The sequence below is a fragment of the Primulina tabacum genome, chromosome 9 (assembly GCF_025594145.1).
Source record: "Primulina tabacum isolate GXHZ01 chromosome 9, ASM2559414v2, whole genome shotgun sequence".
Classification (NCBI taxonomy): Eukaryota; Viridiplantae; Streptophyta; class Magnoliopsida; order Lamiales; family Gesneriaceae; genus Primulina; species Primulina tabacum.
Window position 1 is genome coordinate 39,530,184 of NC_134558.1, and position 14,008 is coordinate 39,544,191.

Below are 14,008 nucleotides of genomic sequence, written 5' to 3' on the forward strand. Positions count from 1 at the left end.
TTTTCTAGTACAATCTTCTTCAAGCCCTCCAATGGGGTGTGTATTCGTAATATGCAAGATCGCTGGGCTCAATTATATAGACTTTAATTTAATGGTTGTGCTCGATCGTTTTCTGAAGAAATAATTAATTGAACAATGACATGAATTGAACGTTGCTATTTTTTCATTATGTTTTAAACACAAAATATATATTGATTAAATAATCCCTAATTAAGACTTTTAAGTAGCTGATCAACACATTATTTATATACGAATTTGGTATATATATAAATACAGACAAAAATTTGTGTAAGACGGTCTCACGGGTCGTATTTTGTGAGACAAATCTCTTATTTGGGTCATCCATGAAAAAGTATTACTTTTTATGCTAAGAGTATTATTTTTTATTGTGAATATCGGTAGGATTGAACCGTCTCACAGATAAAGATTCGTGAGACCGTCTCACAAAAACCTGCTCATAAATATAATCGGTCTTCATCCATGCCATTTTCAATTATAGCATGATAGGGAAAGTTACATGTAAGAACATAATGGTTCAACTTTAATTTCTGGATGTTAAACAAACTAAGTATGATTTTAATCGAATTAATTTCCTGTGAAAACTACCACATCGATGAAATTATAATTAGTTTGTTTAGAAATTAAAGTTGAATCTTATGGTCTTAATTAATATATACATACCTATTATTCTACAAGCTAAGTACTTTCTCTGCCATTACTACACCATTAATTAAGTTGCTTGACTCGACTCCAAAAAGTCAAATATATCTTTTCAAATATTCCATCACAAATCAATAATTTTAATAAAACATGATTTAAATTATTAGTTAAAAAGTTGTATACGTAATGTAATAATACACGTAAATTTCGAGCGACAATACCATTTTATTAAAATATCGCGTATAAAACTTAAAAAGGAGGGGAAAAAAAAAAAAATATATATATATATATATATATATATATATATATATATATATATATATTTGTGTCAAATGACTAGCAAACTTGGCTGTCACTGAACAAACATCGGCCGATGCCATCTGAAACTTGCAGGCTTTGCCATTCATCGTTCGAGAGATCGGGATTGTATGATGTTTCTTGCTCCGATATCCGGCTTTCTAAATGGCTAACTAAATCACTCATTGACATGGAGGAACGGGGCCCAGGTACCATAATCTGGTCCCAATTGTCGAGTGCCAACAGTTGCTTGACGCAACCATATTTGTCAATATTTACCACTGTCTGACCATCCCTAGCTGAGTGAGAAGGCAATAAAAGTCGGTTAGACATGAAAGGATGCTCCAGTTCCAAAACAGGATAAAATAGAGACCAATAACCTTTTCCTCCACCTCCTTTCCAAAAATGAAACAATAATCACGTTGGAGAGGGAAAAATACAAGGAGCAACTTAAAAGATTGTGCCGTATCGTTCCATGAAGCTCAGTTTTATATTTTCACTATATAACATGTCATTGTACGAGTATCTTACCAAATATCTAATCTCAAGAGGAAGATCGCTGTAAACATGAATTCTAAATTGTATGACCCCATGGCAATGTTACCTGAGCACGGTGAGGGAATATCACGAATGTAAGACCCTAAATGCCCCCTGAGAGTATCTTGATCATTCTTTGAAAAGGAAGATCGAGCGTGAAGTAGAATCCTGTATTCTGAAAAATGAAGGGCTCCCCTGATTATTCAAGTCAACTTCATTATCGTTTTTAGCTTGATCATCTAATATAGAGAGTTTGGGTTCAAAATATATATGGTGAATCCAATGTAATTTCTTCTTGCTGACTGAGAAAGTTTAAGTGCGGATCATATTGAACAAGTTTTTCGAAATGCTTCCCTAACAAGCCATGCGGGCATTCCAACTTTTGGCATGTTTCCTCGGGAAAGTTTAAATTGGATCAACTCCAAAAGTGATGGGCTTTTTTCCTCAGGCTCGATACCATGGACTCGGTTCATCAAGCGGACTGTATTGCGAAGCAGGCCGTGCATATCCACATATTCCCGCTTTCTGCTGCTGGAAAGAATCAGGAAACAATAACCCATGATGCAAAGCCTTATTATATTCAGTAGTCAAGTACTTTTTCATTACAAATTAGTTTTCATTCGTTTCTGTCAAACAAACAATTAAATTACTAACTTTCATGAATCTAAAACAACATCAAGTGGCAAGAATCGCAGCTCGGGTAAAAATATCAAACAAACTATTGGTAAACAATACGGGTTTTATCAAACTTACCAAACAGAGCTTAATCCATTCGTTTATTCGTACAATTTGAATTTATTCAATTAATAAATCAAGTTAATCTTTGTATAAATTCTAATTATGTTGTAATAATTTTATCTAATCATGTACTGTGTTTGAGTTTGTACTTTAATATATAATTTTTCCATCAAAATGGGGTATTATAGATATAAATATTTTGGGAAGAAAAGTTTATTTGTTTTACAAACAAATTGTTCTAAGAGTTGATAATTAATTATATAGTTGGATAATATCAACTATTGTTGTGGGCTCAACATATGTAACATAGATTTCATGTTTTAATGATTGAAATATGAAATGATTAACTAGAGGAAAATAAGTTTCTTGTCCGATTAAATTGTCTCCATTAGACGCAACAATGAACTACTTCATTAAATATCAGATTATTTAATTTGGTATCTCACCAAATTAAATATCCAAAATTAAAAAATAATATTTTTTCATGGATGACCCAAATAAAAGATCCATCTCACAAATACGACCCGTGAGACCGTCTCACACAAGTTTCTGCCCAAATAAAATTGTCGAACACACACACAGATATGTGTGTGTAGCCAAAAGCATTCCATTAAACCAGGTCGTATCAGTTATTAATGTATATGTATCATGCGATCCGGTCAAAATAGTCTGTTTGTCACTGTTTGCGGATATAGAAAAGGGACTTCATAAAGAAATGAAATCGTTCAATTTTTTTTTCATAATGACGATGAAAAAAGTTGGAACAAGTATGAATTTTCATCTGATTTGTTCGTCGAGGAAGATAACATCAAATAGCATAGATAAGTTACAACATACAGTAGACAAAACTGACTCATTGTATCATCTTATTTTTATTTTACGTGGCGAATGATAGATAAAAAGAGAGAGAAATATTTGTAAAATATGGAAGAAGAATGAGCATGTAAGGATATTTAGACTTTTTCATCATTCATCGTCTTTATTTTTCTTTGTCATATCCTTTGGTGGACGAGGGACGCGTAATGTTCCAAAAAGAGTGTTCGACACGGGGTTTGAATTTATCAATCGAATAACATCCAACTGAATATCTTTTTAATTATTCTCAATCCGTATGTGTGATCCATGCAATGCATGCGTGTCAAATATCACATAATATTTTCTTTAATACACAAATATGAAATAAAAAACAACAAAAGAAATAAATATATATATATATATATATGTATATATGTGTGTGTGTGTGTAGATTTTGCCAGCCTCTGCCATTCCGGCTTGTGGGAAAAAGCTTTCATGCCGTACGTAATGTCAATCAATGTCAGCGCCAGTCAGTAACTACCCAAACTGTCCCACCTATATATAATGGACCTTAATTGATTCTATTGTATGGTAAAATTCATCAACAGTCAGTTTAATTCAACTACTGCCATAGTTTATTTTCATGTACAAGATTATTTCATTTTAATCAAGGAAGGGAAACTATATATCCATGCATGTTAAAGCTTGTACACAAATATGGATTATACAAACCTAATTACATGAAACCAGATATTAAATCATGGATAAACGATTTGACTTGACTCAATATTTGTATTATGTTATTCTAGTGGTAAGTTAATCTAATGTTTCAGATATATCTATATGTGCATGTGAATAGTACTCATCAATTAAGAAACGTGCGTGCGCACGAACACACAAATATACATACATGTATATTAGTTCATATAAATGAATGATTAAATGTATAATTGTCACATTATTTGTGGTAGAGTGACATAAACATCTCATAATAGACGAGAAATATGTGTTTGATCCCAACTGATTATAAAAAAAAAAAAAACCCGACCGTTATAATAAAGAAAAATGTAAAATAACCAGATGTGAGTATGTAGGCAAATGCATTGACTAAAATATGATGACCAGAAATTGCAGCTGCGAATTAAATTTTGAAATGAAAAAGTTTATTGGATAATCACGACCCAATAGCCCACATCAAATGAAGACAACATACAAGAAAACTCAGCCGTTTTCAGACGGCCACTAAATACCTACAAAACCTCCCTTTACTCCGCCGGCCACCTACCCTACCCCACCTCACTAACGCTATAACATTGTTTCCATTATCATTGGAGGACTTAGTCTTCTTTTCTGGTTAACAAATCTCATCAAACCCCGTATAATCTTCTTCTTCTTCATTTTTCTTAATAACATTACATTTTAAAAACGTGTGGATTTTTTAGGGTCTTTCGCTGCACTGAAATTTTCATGGCGAAAACCTCAAAGCAAAACCTTAAAAACAATGCTGTCAATTCGACAGAAAAGAATACTAAGGCTTCTCCAAAGGCCAAACGAACACGTAAAAGTGTTCCGAGAGAGTCTCCTCAGCAACGTAGCTCTGTTTATCGAGGGGTCACAAGGTAATATAATTCTCTATGTGATTTATGTTTTTCTGCATGTTGAATTTGTCGATTTATTACTGATTGTCATGAATTCTTAATTACTTTTTTTTTTAATTGGAAAAACGATTAAATTAGTGATGAATGAAAGATGTGGTGAAATAATATTTCAGACACCGGTGGACAGGTCGATATGAAGCTCATCTGTGGGATAAGAATTGCTGGAACGAATCCCAGAACAAGAAAGGGAGGCAAGGTACGTCAAGATTTCATTTCTTCTTTTTTTTAATAAATATTTTATTCATGATTAGGAAGATCAGTAGCAGAATTTATTTAATTAAAATACGCCATCACTGATGCGGATTTACCTTTTTTGCTTTTTGTTGGTTTGCATTGTTGTCAATGGTGGTTGATGTGATCCTACAAAAATGCAGTATATCTTGGTAAGTATATTGACCATAATTATCGTGTAATTTAAATGTTCAAACAAAAAGCCAAGAACGAAAAAGAAATCCCACTAACAAATTTAAACAAATCGGCAATTAAAAAACTTTTTTAGTGATGAAAAAGCTTGTTGATTTGATCACGAATCGGCCCTTTTCACTGAATGTTATCCCATGTTATGATTTTAAATTGTGTTTTTAGGGGCCTACGATGACGAAGAAGCAGCTGCACATGCATATGACTTGGCTGCATCGAAGTATTGGGGACAAGACACCATCCTAAATTTTCCAGTAATTCGAACTCCAGACAATTTTGATTATCGATGATCATCGACTTCATGAAAATAACGATTCATTTCAATTTAACGACTTATTTAAAAAGCTTGAATTATTTTTATGTATGTAGCTTTCCACTTATCAACAAGAGTTAAAGGAAATGGAAGGCCAATCGAAGGAAGAGTATATTGCTTCATTGAGAAGGTACAAAATAACCAGAACCAAGTTAATACTATTCGTTGCAAGAGTTATTAGGAAAAAAAACTCCAATTTTAATGAAAAATTGATTAAAATTTATGTAATAATCATTAAAATTTAAAATTTTCCCCCTTAATTTTATTTTATTTTTATAGATTTTATAGTAAAATTTAAATTCTTCATTTTGGTCAACATTCTTGTTACATTTTAGGTTATCAACGAGTCGATCTAGGTTGTTAACGTTGTTTTGACATTTTTCATTAACTTTGATGGCAGGAAAAGCAGTGGGTTTTCTAGAGGCGTGTCCAAGTATAGAGGAGTGGCGAGGTACGTAGTCTACTGAAATTCATTTCATCTCATTAAAAAATTAATAATGTTTTATTATCTTTAAAAATAATAAATATTTTAGCCTCCACAAATATTTTCTATTTCTCTTCTTTTATCTTTTCTGAATGTCCGATTTCATGACAAAACATATGAAAATGACTCACATAAATCAGGGAAATAATTAATGGCTTTGAAAAAGTTCACAATCTCCCAACTAAAATAATTTGATGCGTTTCATAAATACAATAGGGTCCTATACCAAAATTTGAATTCACAGAGCACTTATTGCCAAAACGGTTAGTTTATCACATATCAAAGGTTCAAAATTGTGCCACTAAGTTGTGAACTCTATATATGAATAAATATTTAAAAATTTGAATGATATATACATGTATTATTATGATATAGATTAGAGGCGATTTCACGTGTCATCGGAAAAAATATTCAATTTATACGCACATTTTTAAAAAATCTATATCTATTCTATATATATAAAAGCCTCCTCACCATGCACTTACCCAATTTTAGCTTCTCCATCCAGACTAATGCCGATGACTAAAAATTGGCTCTAGATACGGGAAATTAAATAGGCATGATGAATGTGAAGATTTTTGGGCATTAATTTGTTTGCCTTTTTTTTTTTTTTTTTGCCTAGACATCATCACAATGGAAGATGGGAAGCTCGCATAGGAAGAGTCTTCGGCAACAAATATCTTTACCTTGGGACATATGGTACGTCATAAGATATATTTGCTTATTTATGAAGATATTTATTTATTATTTTAAATTCTCGAACTATTTTCACTCACTATTAAATTTATTATTTTATTATTATTATATTAAATAATGGGTGATTGAACTTGAAAAGGCCCACATAGATGTACTTGAGAATAGTTCCTCAAGCGTACCTGACTTGTAATGAAATTTGATAGCATAAAAAATCAAAACTATAAATAAAAACGTACACATGAGCAAAAATGCAATTTTCCTAAAATATATGATATTTCTATTAATTATTAGGCAAAAACTTGTGTGAGACAGATATCTTATTTGGTTATCTATGAAAAGTATTACTTTTTATGCTAAGAATATTACTTTTTATTGTGAATATCTGTAGGGTTGACCCGTTTCATATATAAAGATTCGTGAGACCGTCTCACAAGAGACATACTCTTATTATTATAGTTTTGGGTGTGTAACTGGTCGAATACTAAACCAACATGTTCACATGTATAAACGAGCATTAAGTATAATGGCAAATAGTTAGTAAGCTGAAAGCAAAAGAATATGGTTGGCTAATTATATTGCGTAGATCACCAACCCTCAACAGCTAGCAAGATCTGCTATTGTACATTGTAAATGCAATTAAAACTTCAACACTTGCCCACCAAATTTTTCATGCAATTTGAAATCTTGAATTTATTATATATAGTTACGTATTTAAAACAACCGAATTTCCCAAATCGCCCTTGAATAAATTCCGTTTAGGTTCTTTGAGTTGAGCTATGAGTCTCGGACTAGCTCGTTATCTCGTCCTAAATTTAAGATCTTGATGTTCGTTGAGCTGTAACTGATTGAATTTCATTTTGGTTCTTACATTTTGATTTTGTGCAGCTACCCAAGAAGAAGCTGCGGCTGCATACGACATGGCAGCCATAGAATATCGCGGGATCAATGCTGTTACTAATTTCAACCTAAGTCGTTATATCAATTTGTCGCAACCTCTGGCAAGCGATGCACGAGCAAACCCTGATGACAAAGTTGACATTAACAAGATCCACGACCCTAATCAAGAGTCAGGATTGGCCTACCTCAACTACCACGAGCAAAGCTCGAGCTCGGCTGAGACCACCACCGAAACGCCACCATATCTCAGTGGCTCATCCATCACTGCCATGTCGGCCCTAGGAATATTGCAACAATCCTCCAAGTTCAAGGAAATGTTGGAGCAAACAGCAACCTGTGACAGCCCTTTGAGCCTCTATGAACGCGATGTCCCTCCTCGAAGTTGCTTTCCTGATGACATACAAACCTCGTTCGATTTTCAAGATTCGAGCAGGTTCTCTGAGGAGCAAAGCATTATTTTCGGGGACTATGATTCCTTTGCATTGCCAATGTACGAGCTTGATGATTAGCAATAAATTAAAAGTGATATTATTTCATTACTTAGTGACTGAGATTAATTGATTCCTTTTTTGAAGCCAACAATATTCTAAGGCAGATTGACACTTGGTAACTTGGAGCATGCAAAAGAGGCTAGGTTTTTAATACTATAATAGAAATGAGAGATTTCCCCTCTCTATTTGATGATTAATCAAGTGTAGATATAATAATGTTCATTTCTCCACTTCATTTCTTTAATAGATGGGTTTCTTACAAAGGAATTTCATTAAAGTTCTATTTTGGGCAATCTTTGTCAGTGCATGATTAGTTTTTCCATCTCACAATCTTAGTTCTTGAGGTAACTGCTGCTATTTTTTTTTTTTTTTGTGTCGAAGTGTAAAAAAGTTGCTTGCATGGAACTGAACTCTATTATGGATGAAAATCTAGCACATAAGCGCATAAAATATTTAGTGCGGAAAATTAATGGGAAAATAGTGATGGATTTGATCCTTGCGGTAGAATTTTGATTCATCAAGAAATGCTCGAATCATACTGTGCAGCAGAGTTTTGAATCTATGGAAGCCAAACATATGCAGAAGGCTTGGTATCCAGTTAATGGATATCTGCAAAATAGATTATTTCTGATTCTCAGTAATGTATCACGAAAAATAACACCAGGGATACTTGACATTTATATTTGATGTCACCTACCTATAATCCATTTCATATTTGGACTTTGCCACTCTTCCAAGTTGAAGGATTGTTTGCTTTCCGTTCCTCTAATGTTAATCACAATACGATTTTGATCGGTCTCTTCAAATAATTCGGTAGCTTAAAGCAAAAGTCGTATAATGAATGATTTGATTACCTCCAAAGTTAACTGGAAGTTCTTTATCGAACTTTGAATTTTAAGACCTGCCCTTCCTCCTCTGTCTCTGAAATCCAGCTCGTATTGCTTCGAGGTCTAAGCAAAATAATTGAGTTATCTTACGTTCTGTAAGAGAAGGAAATGATCAGATTAAATTCACTATACACACCTACCTTATTGTAATGAGGAACTTTTGAGAACAGCTGATGAACTTTATCTTTGTTCATCTCCCATTCTGTGGGTAATCCATTAATATGTTGTACCTAATACATGAAAAGCTACTCGATATAATTATAGGATCACATTTTTTTCTAAAAGTTCGATGAAACTATTGATTAAAAAAGCACCTTTCATGCTGCAGAACAAAAGACACCAAATTTCAGATATAACTGGACCATACTTGGGATTGTTAAGGTATAATATAGTGGTAGAGTCGGAGACTCAGAGGAGCCTGAGGGGGCACGGACCCCCTCTCTTCAATTTTCCTCGTAACATATATTATTAGGTATTGCATATAAAAAAAAATTGATTTCTATTCTCCTAAATTTTTTTTGAGTTTATATATATCCTCCATGCTCAAAACTTCGGGCTTGCATCAAGTTTACCTGATTAGTATTCTTCAGCTGCATAGAGTAGTGCTTAGGAATCCATGCCTTCATGCTTCGGTAACTTCCAGTCCAGGTAGATATAGTAGGCACGAATCTGCAAAATCCATAGTCGAGCTTTCATAACTTCATCAGGAACCTGTATAAAATGGTTCCTAAAGATTCAACTTACTTCACAGCAGCCAATAATTTGGGGTTTCTATTCAACATATTCTGACTTTGCCCCTGTAAAATACAGCAAATACTGTAAAAGAAAATAAAATGAATTTACTAATGCAGATGAAGCTAACTCACGACTCTTTTTCAATAATCTGCTTAGTTTAGATTTTAAATTATCAAAATCAGGACAAGTTTAAATACGTGATAAAGTCAAATTAAAATATGGCTCATTGTGGTCTCGTGACTTCAACATGGGAATCAATTTGACTTCTAATTCTAATTCAAGTGACTCGATCGGACCATTGTATGAGTCGTTGGGATAGGGATCCTGAACGGTTTCTAGTTAATTTTTTTTTAAAAAAAGGACATACAATGCTTCTTTAAGCTTCAAGCTCAGATATAAAAGAACATATTGGAAAAAGTACTCGTATGAACCCATATGTGAAGTGAAATATGCCTATAGCTAAATTTAGGAAACTTTATGCTTACCTGATCCCATATATGGTATTTTGATCCCATTATGTTGGCAGTCACGATGCCAATTAAGTTGTCATCTAAGCCAATATTTTTGGCCTTTGGATTTATAGATATTGTGAACTCTGATCTTCCTTTGGATCTTCTGTGATGAGCCGCCGCAAGTTTGCGATTTTGTCGCCCCTGACCCTCCTATCATGTGACATAATCAACAATTATAAGTCTTGTGCATCAAACCCAAAATTTTCATATGATACTTGGTCAAGTGCCAAACATCAAGTCGAAAACCAATTCCATAAACTCGAAATTGGTCTTACGTTTGTATAAAGTGTGTACAATGTGCCTCCATCGAATCCATCCGGCGACCTTTCTTTCACTATAATACATGTGCATCTCCCTACGTCCACCGGCAAAGGCCTACACAACAAGGACCTGCAAAGCACAATCACCAAGAACCCCGCCACCTTCAATGATTAAATCCAGAGCAGGTATTATCCGAACATTTTGATTTTTTTTCCTATTCCAGATGGCCAATTGATGTTTCTGTTGTGCCTCTTAATAAATAAAACTTATTTCCCTTTACTAGCATTATTTCAAGCTGAAATCTTGAATAAAATTCATTGAGTATTACCAACCTATTCGGCAAAGTCGACCATGAAGAAACGGGAGCAGCTTCGGAATCAGAATGGTCCCAAACATTGACCGAATCCTTGTTCTCTGAATCAAAATTATCCCAAATCTTCAATCCAATGTTCGAATCGGGCACTTGCCTCTTCATGCACAGCTGCAAAGAAGATGGCTTCAACAGATTCTCCTTCCCATTTGAAGATTCTCTCAAGAAACTGTCTTTTTTCCCATTTTCATTAACCTTGTTTTCTCTCCCATTAATTTTCTCGGGTGTGATATTTGGTGCTGAATTCTCTTTATCGTCGTTATCAAAAGATGAATTACAGCGCATTCTCACAGAAATTGAGGCCCCGTTCCAATCTCCTTCGCTGGAGCTACGGCTATGTTTCCTCTCGATAAGGGGGTTCCGATACAGGGAAGAGCCGCACAAAGATTGGCGAGAAATTGTGGTTTCCTTGCAACAAGCCATGGTTCAAAAGTTTGGATTTTGGAGGAAGTACTTGAGGGGTTTCGGAGAGTTGGGTGGAATTACAGATGAAACCAACGGCTATTTGAATTTGAAAATTTGAATAAGGAAGTGTTTCGGTTTGTGTGTAAAATCTGTACTTGGAACTAATCGGGTAAATTTATTACGGCTTGACAAATGATTCAGCCCGTGTTTTGGTTTCGTATCATTTCTCATCCAAATAATATGAATACTATATTATTAAGTGTGAGGATATGATAATAACTACCTAGATATGACAAAAACCAATTTTACCCTTATATGATACTAATATTACACTTTTGTTTTTTTTTTAAATTTGAACACACACTGTCTGCCCATCTCAGCTTACCTAAATAATTTGAAACTTCGGAATTTTGAGGGTAATTTCATTTATTCTGCTGTAGAAATCATCTCTTGTATATAACGAGGACCATTTGATATGAACATTCATAGAACGATCCACTATTTTAAATTGTTGAACTCTGACAGAATATTGAATGTAAATGCAAACAACTAGGCTAATCTAAAACTTGCAACATTAGGTGTCTGCCCTTATATCTGAATTGGCAGCCGCTGCTGCAGAGAAAGGTATAGTCTTCGAAGAAGCAATGGAAGACCGATGATGTGCTTACTCATGTGCGGTTGCACACTTCCCCACTGCAGTCAAGCAGGTAAAGAACTTGATTTCGCGTTTGGTAAATGTTGTGTTTGCAGTTCAAATGGCGGAATGGTTGGTTTTACTCACTCTCAGAGAAAGCAATTGCAGAAGGAAAACAGGATCCGTACCCATTGCATACCACAGGGCTCCAAGAACCAAAAAATTGTGTAGAAATCAAGTTACTGTTTATATCTAAAAACATTCGTATACAATTTAATTTGATTTACAAGAATTTTGACCATTCCATAATTGAACAATTTAGCACCAACTACATGATTATTAAGTTAAAATTGACACCTTGATCGTCCATTCCAGATCAGATGCTCACACTTTCACTATGTTGGTGTGTGGACCTCCTCACCCTCTACAACTTGCTGTTGCTTTAGGATTTTTCTTTTTCTTTTTGTTTCTTGAAACAGCTGTTTGCTTTAGAGTTTGTGGAATTTGGTTTTCTCCTTGTTCCAATTTGTTCCGGAAAAGTGGCTCCTTTTTTCTTTTGTAAAGTAATTTTCACAGTATTGAACATTCAGTGGCATAAACAAGAATGATTGATGCACCTATAGTCCAATACAAGAAATCATGAAATGGGCCTCCAATATAAAATCACGATTACTGCCCTATTTAAATATTGTATCAAAAATCAATTTTATAATACATATTTTTCATTCGTTCCGATTCATTAAAAATTAAATTTGTTTTTACTTCAAATATAACTTGAATTGACTCGTCTTACATTTGAACTTTATTTAAATAGGTTATATATGACAAAATTGTTTTGTTATCTAAATCTAATGGTATTATAATACTATCTTTTGTTAAGGAAGATCTAAGATTAAATTTCACGAAAAAAAAAAATGAAAATTCGTCTGAACAAAATGAGTAAATCTCTTGTGAGACGGTCTCACGAACCTTTATCTGTGAGACGAGTCAATCCTACCGATATTCACAATAAAAAAAATACCTTAGCATAAAAAGTAATATTTTTTCATGGATGAACCAAATAAGAGATATGTCTCACAAAATACGATATGTGAGACCATCTCATACAAGTTTTTGTCGAACAAAATTGAGAGGTGAGTAAACTTTGATTCTAGGTTAAGCTATCATACTTAAGAAGGTGGGTGAATAAATATTGATGGATGGACCCCTTTTAATGTAAATAATTCCGGACACATGATTATTAGTAGTTCTCTTGTGTTTGAATACTTTATTTTATTAATTAAAATAATTTCACATGAATTGGAATTTTCATAATTTTTCTTGATTTGTTTAATAATATTTAAAAATACCTAATATTTGCTTTAAGGGATTATATATATATTATTATTATTATTATTATTATTATTATTATTATTAATTTCATGAGTCCATGACTGGGAGATGAACCCGTGTGAGGTAAGTACAACCGTTTTTCCAATTGAAATTTATTAAAGTTAGTTCATATATATATATATATTTGAGTTACGTGATATTAATTATATTGTTATAATTAAATTTCGAACTCAAGATTTTATATTAAATTTTTATGATTTCGATGTCAACAGAAATGTTATTTTTTCAACAATCGAATATTTTGGTCTGCCTTTTCAAAATAAATGACAAAAATATACTACAAGGGGCAATTTAAAGAAATGACCACATTCCAATTATAACTACCCCCGAATAAATTTGTGTAGGCAGTAGGCTTTGACTTGCAATGATTTTAATATAATTATAAATTGACACTTTCATCCAATTAATTGAAAATAATAGTGATTTTTTGTTGTTGCCATATTTGGTTAGTGAACGCAAATCGTATCCATGTGATTATATTCCATATCGGATGAAAAAAAGTATATTACGCTGAATTTTTATGCAAATATAATTGAGTAGGTCTCTTGTGAGACGGTCTCACGAATCTTTATCTCTGAGACAGGTTATTCCTACCGATATTCACAATATAAAGTAATATTCTTAGCATAAAAAATAATACTTTTTCATGGATGACCCAAATAAGAGATCCGACTCACAAAATACAACCTGTGAAACCGTCTCACACAAGTTTTTGTCAATATAATTTTATAAATATACATATATCTTACAAATTTTTGATAGAGAACAGATATTTACAAATATATTATAATAATAATAATAATTTTGTTATGTCGTGCACTAGTCA

General features: G+C 33.2%; 2 protein-coding genes across 3 annotated transcripts; one reads left to right on the forward strand and one right to left on the reverse strand.

The window, feature by feature from the left end:
- Positions 1–4,239: 4,239 nt before the first annotated feature.
- On the forward strand, positions 4,240–8,309 carry LOC142556099 (AP2-like ethylene-responsive transcription factor At1g79700). 2 transcript variants are annotated; one of them, XM_075667348.1, is made up of 8 exons: positions 4,240–4,646; positions 4,799–4,881; positions 5,060–5,068; positions 5,271–5,359; positions 5,475–5,548; positions 5,819–5,869; positions 6,525–6,601; positions 7,484–8,309. In XM_075667348.1, exons 1-8 carry the CDS (start codon positions 4,495–4,497, stop codon positions 8,002–8,004), a joined length of 1,056 nt encoding a protein of 351 aa, XP_075523463.1. In that variant the 5' UTR covers positions 4,240–4,494; the 3' UTR covers positions 8,005–8,309. The 2 variants fall into 2 exon arrangements, with proteins under 2 accessions (XP_075523463.1, XP_075523464.1); XM_075667349.1 differs by lacking the exon at positions 5,060–5,068 and having other exon boundaries at positions 7,484–8,308.
- A 165-nt stretch (positions 8,310–8,474) lies between these two features.
- On the reverse strand, positions 8,475–11,280 carry LOC142556098 (tubby-like protein 8). Its single transcript, XM_075667347.1, has 9 exons — positions 10,714–11,280; positions 10,396–10,510; positions 10,094–10,270; positions 9,618–9,670; positions 9,446–9,542; positions 9,014–9,103; positions 8,841–8,936; positions 8,684–8,751; positions 8,475–8,595 (listed from the first exon to the last, which is right to left on the reverse strand). The coding sequence occupies exons 1-9, from the start codon at positions 11,172–11,174 to the stop codon at positions 8,520–8,522; spliced, it is 1,233 nt and encodes a 410-aa protein (XP_075523462.1). The 5' UTR covers positions 11,175–11,280; the 3' UTR covers positions 8,475–8,519.
- Positions 11,281–14,008: the final 2,728 nt, after the last annotated feature.

Excerpts from the sequence above, each read along its gene's own strand:
- LOC142556099 (XM_075667348.1), top strand. The coding sequence starts at position 4,495 with ATGGCGAAAACCTCAAAGCAAAACCTTAAAAACAATGCTGTCAATTCG. Across the intron at positions 5,360-5,474 it reads ACACCATCCTAAATTTTCCA|CTTTCCACTTATCAACAAGA; the intron begins GTAATTCGAACT and ends TTATGTATGTAG. Across the intron at positions 6,602-7,483 it reads TCTTTACCTTGGGACATATG|CTACCCAAGAAGAAGCTGCG; the intron begins GTACGTCATAAG and ends GATTTTGTGCAG.
- LOC142556098 (XM_075667347.1), bottom strand. The coding sequence starts at position 11,174 with ATGGCTTGTTGCAAGGAAACCACAATTTCTCGCCAATCTTTGTGCGGC. Across the intron at positions 10,271-10,395 it reads TGTACACACTTTATACAAAC|GAGGGTCAGGGGCGACAAAA; the intron begins GTAAGACCAATT and ends GTCACATGATAG. Across the intron at positions 8,596-8,683 it reads AAATATGAAATGGATTATAG|ATATCCATTAACTGGATACC; the intron begins GTAGGTGACATC and ends TCTATTTTGCAG.